The sequence below is a fragment of the Anopheles cruzii genome, chromosome 2 (genome assembly GCF_943734635.1).
Source record: "Anopheles cruzii chromosome 2, idAnoCruzAS_RS32_06, whole genome shotgun sequence".
In the NCBI taxonomy this organism is placed as follows: Eukaryota; Metazoa; Arthropoda; class Insecta; order Diptera; family Culicidae; genus Anopheles; species Anopheles cruzii.
The window spans coordinates 61955121-61971479 of NC_069144.1; the positions used below are offsets into that span (position 1 = coordinate 61955121).

General features: G+C 45.1%; 1 protein-coding gene across 1 annotated transcript in view; it reads right to left on the reverse strand.

Moving 5' to 3' along the window:
• Positions 1-352: 352 nt before the first annotated feature.
• The window catches only part of LOC128275282 (uncharacterized), a 118542-nt gene continuing 102535 nt past the window's right edge, over positions 353-16359 (reverse strand). Inside the window, exons 4-14 of the mRNA XM_053013737.1 lie at positions 16035-16121; positions 7729-7852; positions 6126-6978; positions 4636-5528; positions 4345-4506; positions 4070-4273; positions 2972-3230; positions 2634-2903; positions 2238-2568; positions 1787-2173; positions 353-1725 (exon numbers count right to left, since the gene is read on the reverse strand). Of these exons, the coding sequence (XP_052869697.1) occupies positions 1370-1725; positions 1787-2173; positions 2238-2568; positions 2634-2903; positions 2972-3230; positions 4070-4273; positions 4345-4506; positions 4636-5528; positions 6126-6978; positions 7729-7852; positions 16035-16121 (3926 nt within the window). The 3' untranslated portion in view covers positions 353-1369. The remainder of the gene's footprint in view (positions 1726-1786; positions 2174-2237; positions 2569-2633; positions 2904-2971; positions 3231-4069; positions 4274-4344; positions 4507-4635; positions 5529-6125; positions 6979-7728; positions 7853-16034; positions 16122-16359) is intronic.

A 16359-nucleotide genomic window follows, 5' to 3' on the forward strand; every position in this document is an offset into this window, starting at 1 on the left:
CAACCGATAATAAGTGTTTTTTTTTTCAATCGTTTCATGTACCAAAGTTCGGGTTCGTAAAGTGAGACCAGTGATCGTGTCAGACCGAGTGTGGAGAACGTGTGTGTTCAGTGTGTGTGCAAGATCCATCCAACCACCGACGACACTTCCATCCAGGAGTTGGTGCTCGACGAATTCTGCTCATTTTTCCGTTGGGCAATGACTGAGTAAGTATTAGTTTTGTTCAGTATCTAGCTGCCTATCAGTCAACGTACGCTGTGCGTTTTCGGACGGTTTATATGAATTGAATGAACGAGGTCGAATTCATTATAAGTAAAGGTAAATCAAATATTTAATGTCATGTGACTACTAGAAACACATATTGGCATTACATTAGAAGAATTAAATGGTACAAAGAGCAATCGAAGGAGAAAACATAATCATGATACAGCAAAGTATGAAATGAATTACGACGCCGATACAGTTTACGGTTGGTTTTAATTTGTGGCCCTTTTACGAGTATCATTTATGTCATTTAAGCTTTCATCGCTTACTTAACGGTACTCTGCTTAGTAAAACTAGTTCGAAATCCACAAATATCTATAAGTGAGAGCGATTTTTCGTAAACATATTATTAACAAACAGTCGAATGTAAGAAATATATTTTGAGATTGCATTCAACTAAAATAATACATCGTATGATCCATTTTCGTTTCTAAGTTCAGGCAAGTCGTTTTACACACAAAACCAGAGGCAAGTTGATGCGATCGATCGTTTACATATTTCGTGACTTCTGCTAATGAAATGCTTGGAAGCTATGCTTGGAAATGCTTGGAGTACCATCCTCATTCATAGATAGAATTCTACATTTCCCGTACAATAAATTAGACCTGACAGTAGGTTTACACGATTCGCTGGTTCTTTGTTCTGGCCACTCTGTTCTTTCTTGCCAAACAGAGATGGTAAATTTGTAGTCGAAGATATATTTTTTGTGCTGGTAGCTTCTTGCCACCCTTCGTATCGGGTACTCGAACGTTGATGAATGATGAAACAAAAAAGAAGAACAGTGGAAGCAACGATAGTAGTAACATTAAACGTAAACATCAAATGCTAATAATAGAATTTTCGCAGCGATCGTCTTTTTACCAATAGAATGATTATTAAACGCTATATAAATTAGTTCATTCCCAAACGTAGTTGCTGAACATTTAGTTACCACTTTCGAAGGAACGCTTGCAACGCTTGCACTCAATTACAATCCTGTTTACGTAGGTTGCAGTCCTCCCAGAGTATCTAAAAGACATGGTTTATTGGTTTTGATGGTGTTTGTACAGACGCCTTGTTTCATAAGGATACAGGAAACAGTGTTGAAGCTTCACATTTTTTATGATTACAAATGGACGGTAATGGTGGTGTCCGTATCAGAGGTGGAGGTTACATTGGTTTTGCTGGTGAGCTGCTCTTGTGAGGGTTCTGTTTCCAGTTCCGACAGCTTACTCACAAGGCCATCGAGCTCTATGACATTGGTGGCGGGAGTAGTCAAGACGGAGGAGACGGAAGCAGTTACGGTGGCCGCGGGTGTGAGGGCCCCAGTAGCGACGGTGAGACTGTTGGATTTCTTCAGCACGTTGCTGTTGATGACGACATTTAATGGAAGATGATTATACTTTGGTGAGTGATGAGGCCAGTGCGGATTATCCAGCAACTCGTCTGGACTCATTGATATATCTGCTATGATGCCACTCTCTAAAAATGTAAATCAATCTTTTAGAACCGAATCTGAAGGGCCCAGTTCTTTGAGACTCACCCGTGGAACATTGGCTCACGAGTGTTGTGGATCGTTGGTGCTTTTTGTAGGTCGTTTTCAGAGGTGCTGGAACGTTCGGATCTGTGATGTTGAGTGTCAGGCGTTTGTATGTGGTAATGCTGCTGGTCGTGGTACTGTTGGCATTGCTTGATGCGCAACTGTTGCTACTTCCGCTACTACTGTTGCAAGCAGATGATGAAGAAGCGTAACTGCTGTTGCCACTGACACTGACCGTTCTTGCCTCAAAACCGCTTGTCGTCGATCCTGTGCTTGTACTAACCGAGGAGCTACCCGACGATGACGAGCTGACGGAAATGATCGATTGAGGTCGTTTGCTCGATTTCGATTCCGGCAATGTTCCCATGAACGAATAGCGCAATTTTGGAACTACAAAACAAAATAAAATATCGATAAAAATCCAGCTTTTGGCAATTGCAACCTTTTTCCATACCTTTACCGAGTTGCGAGAAGTTGATCGAACGATCATTGATTTGATCCCGACTGGGTCGAATGTCCAAACACGGCTTACTGCCAATACCCATCGAGGACATCTCAGCCAACCGTACCTCGCGGTTGCGCTTCGCTTGCTTCCACAGCAATTTTGAAACTTCTTCAGTCCACGCATTCTTCACGTCCTCGCTCATGGTTTGCAGGGTCCAGGTATCGCCTGGCTTACGCTTGCGGAACCAAATCTCAAACCGATACGGCGAGTCACCAACGTGCGCCGTCAAGCCTATATCGGATGTTTTAATGCTGTTCTTGTAGATGTAGATATCCAAATTCTAGCAATCGATAAAAGCACAGTTAGCATCGTAGTGTTTGACGAAGATATTTCACTAAAAGCTACCTTACGATCGGGGAATCGCCTCGCTTTACTGAACAGGACCAACTCCTCGAACAAAAACACTTGTCGGAGTGATTTTTTCCCTGCCTTCCCCTCCCAAACAAGGAACTCATTCTGGCGCAACAAACGACCTTGTTCTTTCACGTTCACATCGCAATCGCGCAAACTGTCCATGGCGAGTAGATCGTTGCCGTGGCGTAGTTGGAAGCGTACCATCTCTTCAGCCTTCTGCAGCATCTCCAGATCTTCCACGATCTCCTGGTTACCATTGTGCTGTGGAAAGGCGGTAGTAGAAAATTGGTAAACAAGTTCCTCCCAACCCGGTATGAAAAGAATCTTACTTGTCCCTCTGCACACGCCTTCATGAGCTGCTGCAGGAGCAAAGCGTACTTGCCCATGCGCTGCACGGGCTTCAACAAGTACGATGCCAAATCCATCTTGTCGTTCAGCTCGATCTGCTTTGCTTTGAAGAACTGTGTCCCATTTTCGCTCATCAACGAGTCGCTTTTTGGTTTGTTCTTGTTGTAGAGTGCGTACAGATAGAACTTCGACTCGTGACGCAAGAACGCGGCGCCAACCTTACAAGGGTGATGTTCGCAGCTGTAAAAAGAATCATCGGAAAACCCAGTGCATGAATGACGACGATAATACACAAACAAATGCGGGTTTGCGCAGTCCCGCGAGCTACGCATTGAACTCTGTCCTCAGCGTGTGCATTTGATACTACCGCTTGAGGTTGCCTTCTTGCAAACCTTCTGCATAGGAGCGAAGTATGAGGCATTTGTCCAATGTTTTATGTCAGCTGAGAGAGAATGTTCCTTCGGAACGCACCTGTCCAAAACTAGTCGTACCCTAGCTAGAGAGAGATAGAGCGTCATTGTAGCTGGAAAAAAATCTTTTCGTCGTGAGAATACTGTTCTGTATCAATTAGCAGCTGCTATACAACTTTTCGAGGATACATTTTATGTACATCATGTGTTCTATGTACAACTCTATGGACTCTCCGTAATCTCGGTCAGGGAGAAAACTACAATCAAGTAATAGGTGAATAGGTGAGCTGACTGTATCTACAAAAAGTCCCTGTCATTGAAAAAAAACCCTACGAAAGACTCCAAAAGAACCTTAGTATTATGCATAGAGCGATGAATTTTAGTTAGTTAAACATTGTTAGCTTTTAGGAAAAGGACTACAGAGCGAGGAACTAAGAATTGTTTGATTGCAAACGTAAACGCTACTCCCGATTCCCGATTCAGGGCTAGTACGTTCATAAAAAACAGGGAATTTCTTCGAATAAACCTGTATTCCGTCTCTCGCGCTCTACGGTCACGGTCAAGAGTGGAAGGGACCCCGTTGTCGTGGAGTAGGGTTACCTACGGAATTAGACCACACAAAGAATAGAGGAGATGTTCACACCAACGTCTTCAAACCACCCTACACACCTTTCCAGTTCGCAAAGGAAGTGCTGCCGGTGGAACTCGCATATGCGCTCGATGTTACCGAAGATGACGTTTCGCTGACCGCGCAACGCTTGCGGAATGTCCTCTCGTAGCAGCTCCTGCGTGTAATTTTCGATTACATACTGCAGCGAGCGGACGTAGTCGCGTTCTGTGCCAATCATTTCGCGCATGATTAAGAGAAGCGTTCTACGAAACAAATCCAAACAAACAAGGTGTAAAAGAAGGAAATTGTGGAACTCATCGCCAGTTGGGAATACTTTTGCGTCTTCTGATCGAAAGGATTGTTTTCCTCGTAGTCCAGCTGCAGGTTGGATGCGTGGCAATAGAGATGTGCATTGGCTTGCAAGGGCATTTGCAGATCCAGTGACGGCTTTGCAATACCCTCAAAGCAATCCTCGTCTAGATCGTCGCTATTGTTGCTGAAAGGAAACAACCAGGGCACGGCTTCAGTGGATGAGCAACAAGTAGGTCAAGCATGGCACTTTTCTGCCTAATTTAATTTAATTTGAGCGCACGCGCTTCCCTTAAGCAAATAATTGTGCACTTACCATGCATTTTTAGCATCATCGAAACTTTGACAAGAGCAAGTTCGCTCCAGCTTCATGTTCCCATCACACCGTACGCATCCACCCAGTCCGGAGTCGGCCATCTTAGAGAGTTCCTCGTCTTCTTCATCGGGGCAGTGATGGTGGTGGCGATTGTGATGATGGCGTTGCTGATGTCGCGTTGTCTGATGATCATATTCCTCATGGTGTCGATCTTCGTGATTAGAATGGTCTGTGGTTTGCTCGGTTGCTATCGACTTCAGAGCGATCACAGTATCCTGAGGGATTTGGCCAAGCTTTGCCTTGTCTGGGGTGCTTGTGGCCGTGATTGTGTCATCATCCACGCTTATATCTAAACTTATGTTATCACTGGTACTGCTGGTGTTATAATTGTGGCCGACAGTGCTGCTGCTGGCATTGCTGGTGAGTTCATGCGACTGGCTTTCGTTCATCTGCTCGAGCGCTCCGGTTGTGGTTGTAGTCGATGACACCGGCATTAGATGTAAACGGCAACGTTCAACTAACCGTTGCGGTGCTTCGATTTGTTCGGCAAGCTTCAGCATCTCCGTGCGGATGTCATCATCCAACTTGAGCTGCTGCATGCCGAGCAGAGCGTGCAGTCGACCTGCACCCTCAATCCGTTCACGCACTCGCTCCAACCGTTCCTGATACCCGTCGCAACAGTTCTGCAGCAACTTCAGATTGTCACGCATAACCTCCAGCTCGCCGGATGCATCGCAAAGGTCGCGTCCCTTGCTGAGGTGTTTACTGGCAATAAAGTAAAACTGCTCAAACTGCTGCTCCCGCTCTTTGGCCATTTCGGCGCAGTCGAGAGCAGAAGAATCGCTGAAGGTACACAGGGACAGTTCGCCCTCATGGCGTACCCATGAAATAACCTGTTGGAGAGACTGGAATAGTTAGTGATGGACGAGGTTCGAAAAGCAGGCAAAATCCCTTGGCAACTAAGCCATCTTCATATGCGAATGAAATCGAAAGCCTATTTCCGGTCAACTAGAAGAGACACGCACGTGTGTGTGTGATAATTTATACAATTCCGCCACACAATTACTGGGTGATGTATAATTTATAAACCGCCCGACTGACTAGTCGACCCGGTTTGACGCGATGTTTTTCTTAAGACATTTCAAGCGGGACATTAGGACACTGACTGACTTGAAATGCGTCAAAATAACGGATAAACATGAAAAACTAAGGTATAAGGAGAAAAGGTGTTGAGGTGGTGCTGAGGAGAAAGTGGCCGATGTGACAAGGGCACAACAGGGGTCAATTCACTACCTGGGACGGTGGAGGGCATATCCCTTGTATCGGGTGGGAAAAATGGCACGCATAAAAGAATAATGGAAATAGGAAAATGTAGTATAACGATTTCGTCAACCATCGTTATTCGAGACTCGACTTTCGCACGTTTGGCTTGTCATTCATGAGAGATCGTTAGGGTTCCCGGTTTTGGTTGGTGGATCGTAGTAACTAACCTCATTGATCTCTTCATCCAGTGCCCTCTGGCGTGTCATTTCTCGCAACCGCTCCCGGCGCTGCTCAGTTAGCTGTTCGAGCTTTCTAGCAACCCGGTCCACCTCGTTGTAGATGGCAATGACTTCGGTCAACCGGCCGGAAATGACGTCCTGCTGTTGGTGCTCCATGGTTCCAACACCGGCAGTGGCTGGAATGCCGTCGATTCCGTTCGTGGTGTGAATACTAGCTCCGCTAACACTACGAGTATTGCTATCTACGCTATAGGCTCTAACTAAATTTTTGGTTTGTTTAAGCGTTTGTTTGTTGTTGATGACGGTCAGCTTGTCCTGCAAGCGCTGCACAGTAGTTGGGCCCTTTCGGCGTAGACTCTGCAGTTCCGAGTCCATCAGCGCTCGACTGAGGGCTCGATGCTGCGAATGAAGCTGACGTCGTGTGCTCACCGTACCGGATTGCTGCTGTTGAATCTCCATCGTTCGTAGATCACCCAATACCGCCACCAGCCGCCGGCCCGCCTCGACACACGCCTGCTGCAAGGGTTCCAGCAAGGCAAAGAAGTCGATCCATTCGCGCTGATCGTGCACGTAGAATCCACAGCATTGAATCGGCAGGTTGTCGGTGCTGATGAAGTTCTTGATCGTTTCTTTGTTTAAGTAACGGATGCGAACATTCCCCGGCCGGAGATGTTCTTTTGGCGGAATGTTGATGGCGGTTGTCGGATCGTACGCCCCGGAGACGAACACGGCCGACAGTTTCAGGTGATCCTCCAGGAGCTGCAAGGTACTCTCGATCGTTTCGAGAAACGATAGTTGGGAGCTCTCATTGATTAAGAGATGAAGCGTGTAGTGCGGAGGCCTACCGAAAACCAGAGACAAAGAGAGAACAAGGGAGCGAGAGAGATAAAGAGAGAGAAAGTTAGGAAAAATAGCGATAGAGAGAGAGAGAGAGAGATAGAGAGAGAGGGAGCAGGAAGGGAGCACGAGAGGAAAATGAGAAAGCAGAAAAAGATGAAACTGGTAGACCAATCCGCCTCTCAATAATATCGTAAACATTATCGTTTTCAACTTGGCGAGGGCTTCTTGTTGTTATTTCCACAGAAATACCGACCAAATTATCTGCGCGAGTGAAAAATGCCCATAATTACTACGTACAAACGTGATAAATGGGGAAACCGTGTAATCAATTACCCGGTGACCACGGCTGCACCACCAGCAGCAGCTTCACTAAACCGTTTTGTGAACAACCATCCTTTAGAACAATCTTAAGTAAATCAATACGCAGGGTTAAAAAAAAAACGCTTTACACGATCGCAAAAATGCCCTGTGGCTCTTTCAGAATCGCGTTGAGTTTGAAAGGGGCGCAAACATTTCCACGAGAAGTTGGACACTAATCGAAACCGATCGGCTAATTATTGGTTTTTCGTTAATGGTCTCTGCGAAAATTAACCTTTCTTGCGAAATCATAAATAATCTATGTTTTTTTTTGTTTTTAGACCATTTAATCTTGTTTGAAAAAAAGTTATATAATACAAATTCTGAATTCAGCTCATTTACAAATTGGATCGGAATTGAATCTTAAATGATTGCACACTGCAATACTACTTACCTTTGGATCGGTAGGGTGTTGTAGTACAGTAGTACTGTTGCCATTTCATAACAGGTTAGACTCGATTCGATCGTTTTTTCCACCTCGATATAGATAATTGGGGAACCAGAACGATCGTGCGTTCCTGGAATAAGATAGCATACGCATGGATGAGAGAAATAAATAAGTTATCGATCGATCGGTTATTGGTACGGAAACATGGTCACACGCAAAAGAAGAAACCCAACCTTTGTTACCCCCAAACCCAAATTCAAGGACCCAATATTTCATGATTTAAAAGATATTTATCAAAGGCAATAGCAAGAAATAGTTCATGCACGTACGTTTGTGGGGTAATATGTTTGTTTTTTAACCATTTTCACTATTTAACAGGACAAACAGAGACATAAAGAGGGAGGTGGACATAAGAAGGTAAAAACAGAAAGAATTATCTTAGTGCATCTCCTGCTTCTTAATACATTATTGAACACGAAACTAATTCCTGTTTCGGCCCATTTTTGTAATCAGTCCCGAATCACTTGCTCTTTTACCATGCGAGAAGTTACTTTTTTCACAACACCAAAACCTTGAAGGTATTCTATGGGGCAACGTATGGCGTAAGATGTAATGCAAAAAAAAAATTATCCCTGGCCATTAACATGGTTACGAAAGAGGTGTCTTGCTGGGATGCCATGCTATCGTGTATGGCAGATCACCGGGCGATCTTTGGGAGCCTTTGGGGAAACCTTAACCACACCGCTGGTCTCTCTTTGACCGGAAGCGCCGATCATGTTCGCTAGTGTGCAAATAAATCAATACGAATCGCGTCACAATCGCAACGAAGGCAGTTTTCTGAACGGCCCCAAGGAGCTTCGTATGGGTGGGAATTTTCTTAAACGGTGGATTGGGCGGACTTCCTGGACTTGGACAAGACTGCACGAAATTATTTACGGCTCAGTCTGAGGTCCATAAAATTTAGCGTGAAAGTGATTTACGCGAAATTTTATCACCCATGAAGGACAGAAAAGGGAAAACGAATAACTGGCGACCATAGCCGGGAGAGTCTTCCAAGGCCTTCCAAAAAGCGAAGGGATTGACCGTCGAAGACGCACTTAGCTGGTCAATTTCTTTTTCTGCTGAACGTGCTTCGGGTCATTTCCACTGGCTTTACAATGCGCGGCTACAATTCCTTAAAGTTGGATTTCAACGTGCTCAAGGAAGAGCCAACTCCCTGTGGTGCGCCATGGCATCATGTTCACCGGATCAATTGCGTAAAACGATAACATCGAAAAGGAAAAGTGAGAGCGAAAGTGCGTACATCTACCAGGGATCGTCTTCGGCGAAAAGTGAGCTGCTACACAGAACGCTGCGTGAGTGTACCTCAGGCACCTGCTGAGGGACTATATCTAGATTTTTGCGCACGGTACGGACTGCGATGGAGAAGAAAAACTCTTTTAATGGGGATCGGGGCAAGGGTTGCGCCCACTTTTCACCGTTCGAAATCGTAAACTTTCGATCTGTGCGAATGCATTTCATTTCTCCGTATGTCGATATCGACGGTTGGTCAGTGAGAAAACAAGGTTTAATTTAAAAAGCTTCGAGATAATGTTTTTTAATCATTGTTACAAACGAATTAAGGCTTTTGTTCGATGTTATACGATGAAACCAATTTGCGTGATGGAATTTTGGTGTATATTGCTGGTGACTAGCTGACGTTCTTTTTCAGGTTTTGTTTTCAAACTTCTTCTACAATATGCATCGGGATTCGTTTATTACAATATCGTTTCACAGGAGGAAGGGAATTTGTTAAAAATATTGAATGATGTTATATTCCGCGCAGTTAGTGCAAAATCTCTTAAATCGTTCGTTTACATTCCGACCTCAAGTTCGTGAAACGTACTTCTACTGACGACATTGTGAGTGATATGTATGCGATATGCGGACACATTGAAAGCCTCAGCACTATGTATTTCAAAGTTGTGCTTATTTGTTTCAATCGGGAAACTAGCGTAACTGATTCCGAAATCCCCTGATGTCACTATAATTAAGGATGATTTTAGAGCGATGTCTTCGTAGATAGTGTATATACACTTCCGCCTGCATGTCGCATGTTGCACCTTCGTGTCCTCAGTTTGAGATTCCCTTGGGCAGTATTCATCACTTGTCGCTACCAAGACCAGGGCCAACGATACGTACCAACGTAAGTTGCCCGCATGCAGGCGAAGGAAACCCATTTTAGGATCATTAAATTGACAGCAGACGGATAGGGTGCAGGAAGACAGCAAGAGAAGAGCGAGGACGAGAAAGAAGCAGAGAGAGAAAGATAGAATAAAAAACGAGAGAAAAGAGAGATAGAGAGGGAAAGATAAAGAAAAAGAAACAAGGGAAAAATCTAACCCTTTCTGCTTGATTGACACTTTCATTTTTCAATACCGCCCTCGGGTGGTCTTTTCCATTGGTGAACGCCCTACGGTACATGGAGATGAGGGTCAAAAGCGCTTAGAAGGTCTTTGACGGACAAAAATAACAGAATTGACAAAACAAAAACCACACGCGACTCGGTCGATCAAGCGATTTAGGGTGGACGAATGTGTTCGTGCTGTGTGGACATCTTGATGGAGAATAACAAATTCTTAGAAGGAAGAAAGTGGATTCACTAGGTCGCCGCCTGTCCGAGCATAAGAGAAAGAGAGCGAGGGAGCGAGCGAGCGAGCGAGGGAGAGAGAGAGAGAGAGAGAGAGAGAGAGAGAGAGAGAGAGAGAGAGAGAGAGAGAGAGAGAAAGAGTGGTTATCAGAAAGGAAGAAAAGGGGTGCAGACGGTAATGGCAACGAAAGTGACACATTCTATTCGAGGGTTGTACGATCAGTAGTAGCATGGATGCCGGCGGACATCTGATGCTGCAGGCCACGGTCTCTCCGCGATTGCTAATTGTGAACATTCACCAACCCTCAACTACCCAAGGGCCCCTCATTTACTTGCTAATTCGAAGGTTGGTCCTCGACACTGGCCCGCTAAGACATAGAGCGGCTCCTGAGGGATGACCAAAGGCTCTTCCACGGTGCATGCGCGCGATTCGGACAAATAGCAATAAATTTTTGTTAACGAGCAGAAAATCACGGCACGGCAGTCGATGAAGACATCGTTAAATAAGTGCATGTTTCAATGTGCCTTTAAACCTGGCATGTTATGTCCCCCGCGAGGGCTTGTACTATGTGCTTGCCGCGTCAAAAACGTAAAAATGGCGAATGAAGTCAATGCAAAAGGTCGAACTTCCTTTTAGTCCCGGTTCGGAGCCGCAAATGCGTGCGTAAATGACGCACCCGTGCGTGGTGTGGTTGGGCTCTTGTCAACCGGAAGGTGCCACTGCCACTGTAAAATTGTCCAAGCTTTACACCGTAATCTCTCGGATTACACTAATATTAGGTTGGGGAAAAAGAAATCCATTATTTTTGGGTGAAATTCAAAACATTATTTACGATACTTCCGATGGTCCGATTTTCGTCAAATATGTATGGTTTTGTTGGAAAATTTGTTGTCTTTTCAAAGGTTGGCTTGTATTGCCTCTTTTGTAAAAGGGTTAGTCGTTTTTGGCGAAAATCTCGAGCAATCCATTTTCACAATCCTTTCTTGATCTCAGTTTTTCACCACTCAGGAAATTTTGTAATGCCCGAAAAAGGTGTCAATCGCTCGGTGCAAGGTCCGGACTATACGGTGGATGCAATAAAACTTCCCAACCAAGCTCCCGGACTTTCCGGTCAAGTCCCGGTGAGCCACTAAAGACGTGCGTCACATTTCGTTGTCCTGTTGGAACACAAAACCCCTTTCGTTGGCCGATTCTGGTCGTTTCTGGTCAATTGCTAGCTTCGAACGGTACAGTAATTGACAATAGAGATCTGAATTTTATGTTTGACCACACGAAAGCAACTCACAATAAACGGTTCCTCTCAAGTCCCACCATAAACCCAGTAGAACCTTACTGGCCGTAAGTTCTGGTTTGACCACCCTGTAAGCTGCTTCACCACGCTTAGACCACGATCATTTTCACACAGTATTGTCGTATGTATCCCATTTAACATCCCCAGTACCCATCCGTTTACGAAATGTGTCAATTTCATTCCGTTTGGCCAAAATTGCGCAGATGGAAATTCGAGCCATCATGTTTTTTGGTGTAAATAAGGTGGCGCCCAAACATCGAGCTTCTTTGTGAATCCAGCTTTGCGCAAATGGCTTAAAACTGTCTGATTGTTAATCTTTAGGTCCTGGCCGATGCTCTGACTACTAACATGCCGACCAACTTTGATTATTTCTGTGATTTTGTCAACATTTACGATTACGTGTCTGCCTGGGTAAAATGCATCTTTAACATCAAAAATAACTGAAACGGGTCAACGAAACCAAAATTTATCACAACTAGCTGTTATAGTATTGGCACCATAAACAATATGCAAAATTTCAGCCACCTAGCTTAAATTTTCGCCTCTTTCAAAGAAAAATTGTAAAATGTACCGTATTTTTTCTATGGTTACTTCCATTGTTAACACCCTGTAACTCACAAACGAATAGAACAAACAATAAACAGTAAAGCATTTTTTAAGGGGATAGTATCAGCTTTAAAACGAGCCTAAATTTGAAACTGTACGATCGATACTTCACAAGATATCGATCACTAAAGTCATCAACTGAGAAAATAATGGATTTCTTTTTCCCCAACCTAATATTTTACACTACAGCCTGCAGGTCTTGCCGGTTTTGCAGCAGCGACCGCTGCTAGGTGCCTTGGGTTTTTGCATTTTTTCACTTGTCACATTCCGCAAGTCGATGAAGGATGCACTTAACGAGATGCATTTGTCTTCTCGCCGCCGTGCTTCTATGCCGATAAATCAGCAGCAGAAACTCCGGCGCCATTCGCGCAGAGTTGTGACGGTCGAGCCCCTTTTTCGAGAAATTTATCACCGGAGGGTTTTGTAGAGAAATCGTGTGACGTCCTCTCCTTCAGATTTTCGGTTTTGGTCGCACGACTCGTTAGCATGAAAGAATGCATGATTTGAAGATTAAAAGCTCTATATTTTGACGAGTGAGCTGAGTTTGTGATGTCAAACAATTCTTGACTCACTACCGATGAAATCGATGCGTTGCGCCAATTTCTATTTCCGAGATATGGTACATTATATTTTCCAGATAAAGAGAATCGTATACGAATCGCACCGGAAACGAAGGCACGTCGCATCTATGGCGCCAGTCAACCCAGCTTAAATGGTTACTGGAAAGTATGTGCCCGCAGAACTTATAGCATATGAACAATAAGACAAACTATGGACAAATCAATGACTGAAATTCTTGCAATGAATCGGAGGTCATGTCTGACCTTGTGTTGGCGTTGTTCAAGCATCTTAAATGGAATACGAAATGCTATATTCCGCCATTCACTGCCATTCATTTTCCTATCCCAAGAACCTGGATCGCCAGTGGCAGCTGGAATAGATTTATGTTTTGAGTCGGAGTCTGCAAAGTACGCGCCTGCAACGCACACTTTGGCGCTTTTTGCTACTGATCAACTCAGAACTGGGTCAGGCCCGCATGAACATGCACAATGCCCCGTCAGCCTAGGATAAGAAAGGCATGAAAGGAACTCAGCGGAGGGGCTTTAGGTGAGGTGTCGTTCTCAGCGCATAATTACTTCACGTTCTGGGGCCACCATTGAAAACATGTTATTGTTCTCCTCAGTTGGGCTCGCCTCTTTAATTTATTCCTTGACGTCGTAGGCTAGATATTCAACAAATGAATCCACGGCATATGGGCTTCGTTCCGGTTTAGGCCTTCAAACCATCCATCGATCCATCGACCCATTGTGATTAACGTCCATCGGAATGGACCGATTCATATAAAGAAGGACTTTAAGCATTATTATGATCAGCGATCGTGAGGTAGTCAGCGAAAAGGGGGCTCTTATCGATCATGCTCAGATGCCAAGGAATAAAATTCGAACCAAATTTATTTTATTTGATCATGATTGAAACTGCCCTGGAGTTCGGCCCACAAATAAACTAAATGAAGATCGTTAATCGATCTGACGGTGATGCAAGCGCTGCTACTACAAATTGAAATAGCGCCAAACGCTGCGCTGCCGCGTGATTGATAAATGTCGTGCGCACACGTAAGGGATTGTGCAACATCGACCCGACGCCGGCATGCGTTTAACGATATATGATGGACGGAGCGAATACATGAATGTGATTATTGGATGTGATGGCATCCATGACGATTAGTATAAAACACTATCGTCAAAAGAACGACCAAAAGGGTCGCCCAGATGGCTTTCTTCGCCTTCTTCGTGAATCCCCAGGGTTTCTTCAGCTCTGCGGGGTCCTGGCGAAACCTGCCGAAGGGTTGCTGCGCCATGCTCAACACTGGAAGCTTCGTAAGACCGGTACAAACCAGCAGCCAGCAATATCGTCACGAGAGTGAAAGAAAAAGACCCCCAGCGGGAACGCAAGTCTTCACCCGGCATGTGGTCAGCAGCACGCCAGCCAAACTAACCAGATGAAAGCTACGCCGAGCTGTGGCACCATCAACAACAATAACAATAACGGCGAAGCATAAATATCAGTCATTTGTTTTCCGCTCACTGCTGTTGCCATACTCTGTTCGCCTTGTTTTCTCCCGCTCCAAAGATGGCGCGTCGACTTGCGGCGGCAGAAAACGTGGCGAAGCGATCGACACGGTCATGATTGCAAGAGTTTACTTGGGGGTGACGTTTATGTTCAATTGCCATGTCCGCATCACTTGCTGGCTTCCATCGCGTTTATGATACCAACCGTGCCTGTAGCAGCTATTTTCCTCTGTGTGTTTATGGCCAGAGGAACTGATATAAATTTAGGAGTTGTTGTCATTTGTTCCGTTCATTTATTGAACACGAAAGCTCATGAAGGGTGACTTCGTCTACTAATCTCATGTCCTGTTATTCGAGAGTGATTCCAAAAAGGGCGTTTCGGTACACCATCGTACGGCACCACACGAGTTTTAGAGCGGCCCCCTTGTGCATGGATATGCACCAGATAAGTAGTGGAACTCATTCCTACTCGCGCATTCCACGCACGAGTGGCAGAAGCACTTGTCCAATAACACTTTCAAGTCCAACGCCACCGGAAAGAAGGCACGATTTATGATTGATGTTGCGCTATAGATCGTTATCGTACGCTAAAACATATGTTTCGCGATCTAATCGGTACATGAAATGAGTGAAACAGGCCGTACATCTTGGAACCATACCTAACGATAAAACGACAATAATTAGTTATAGAATAGTCGGTGACACTCGTCGTAGTCACACAGCTGGCCTGGGATCCATTTTATAGACCAGCATGGCAGAGGGGGTTGGCGCGGGACCAAATACCGCGCTCGTAAAAAGATCGTTACAACAGCTTGTAGGACTTTCCCGCTGTCATGCATCTCAAAGATGGAACAGTGCAGAGGCAGCATCGGACATGACCTCTTGAACAACTTCAACTCCAATATCGACTATTGATATCGTCTTTTGTGTGCGCGTTTCCAGCAAGCAGCACTTCGCATGTTCCACCCCTTTAGGCTGGGGCGAAGAAGGTGATTCGAATAAAGCGCTCTTCATGTTGTCCACAGACATGCACTCACGGTAGGTTGCAGTTGCAGTGCTGGCAGGAACAAAAATTTGGGAGAAGTCGGCAGCTTCATATGTCATCGGATCACCATAATCGTCCAATGAAAAGTGAGTCCGTCACATCGTAGCGTCGGCATCTAACGGATGAAAAAGGATACTTTCCCCGCTCTTCCTCGGTGGCCGTCGCAAAATGAGAGTAAGAGTAAGACCAGTGAAGGTGGGCCTTGTCGTATCGCAAATGACAATCTACTCGATTGACCGCACGTTGGTTCGCGGAAGTTGTCGGTTTAGTCGTTGTTGCGGTGGCGTTATTGAGAGGAGAAAGAAGACCGCAATTCACGCACGCACGGTCGTTTCGCACGCCTCTTTTTCACTCTCCCGCATTCTTGTCGATCGATCGGTCGACCGATCGAACGGATCATCTATCTGAACGGTTTGCCGACCGCAACGGATCGTCATCGTCGTTGTCGTCACCGTCCGCAATAGATCGTTTGGCTGGATCTTCCGCACGTTCGGTGCCACACCAACAGTTTCCTCTCTTTTCATGTCACGGAAAGGAAAAGTTTTCATTTTCCCACCCAACAACCCGCCACAGCTTCCCACAAGCTGCAGAGATCGTGTGACATTCGCAGACTCTTTCGGAATAGAGCGAACGACAGATCCAGTGGGGCTCAGAAGAAGGCCGTACAGTACCTGGTATTGAAATTCCTGACGTTAAGAGTTTCTCTGGCAGATCGCGTATCGAGCGCGGGGCGACGATTTCGTAAGGAAGATGCGGAGCTGCAAGTAGAGAAGGGAACAACAGAGAAAACATTAGACAACTTGTACGAAACATCGCACGAAATGGTGACTGGAATGGAGAATGACTTTTTAAATCTTTGGATTGAGTTCAAGTGGCTGTGCTCAATGATGATTAATTAATAAAAGCAATCAGTAAATAATAAAAGTAATTAGTGAATAGTTAAGTAATCTCTTTTTAAAGAAAGTCGATCGTTCGCAGAACACTGTGGTCCAAGGT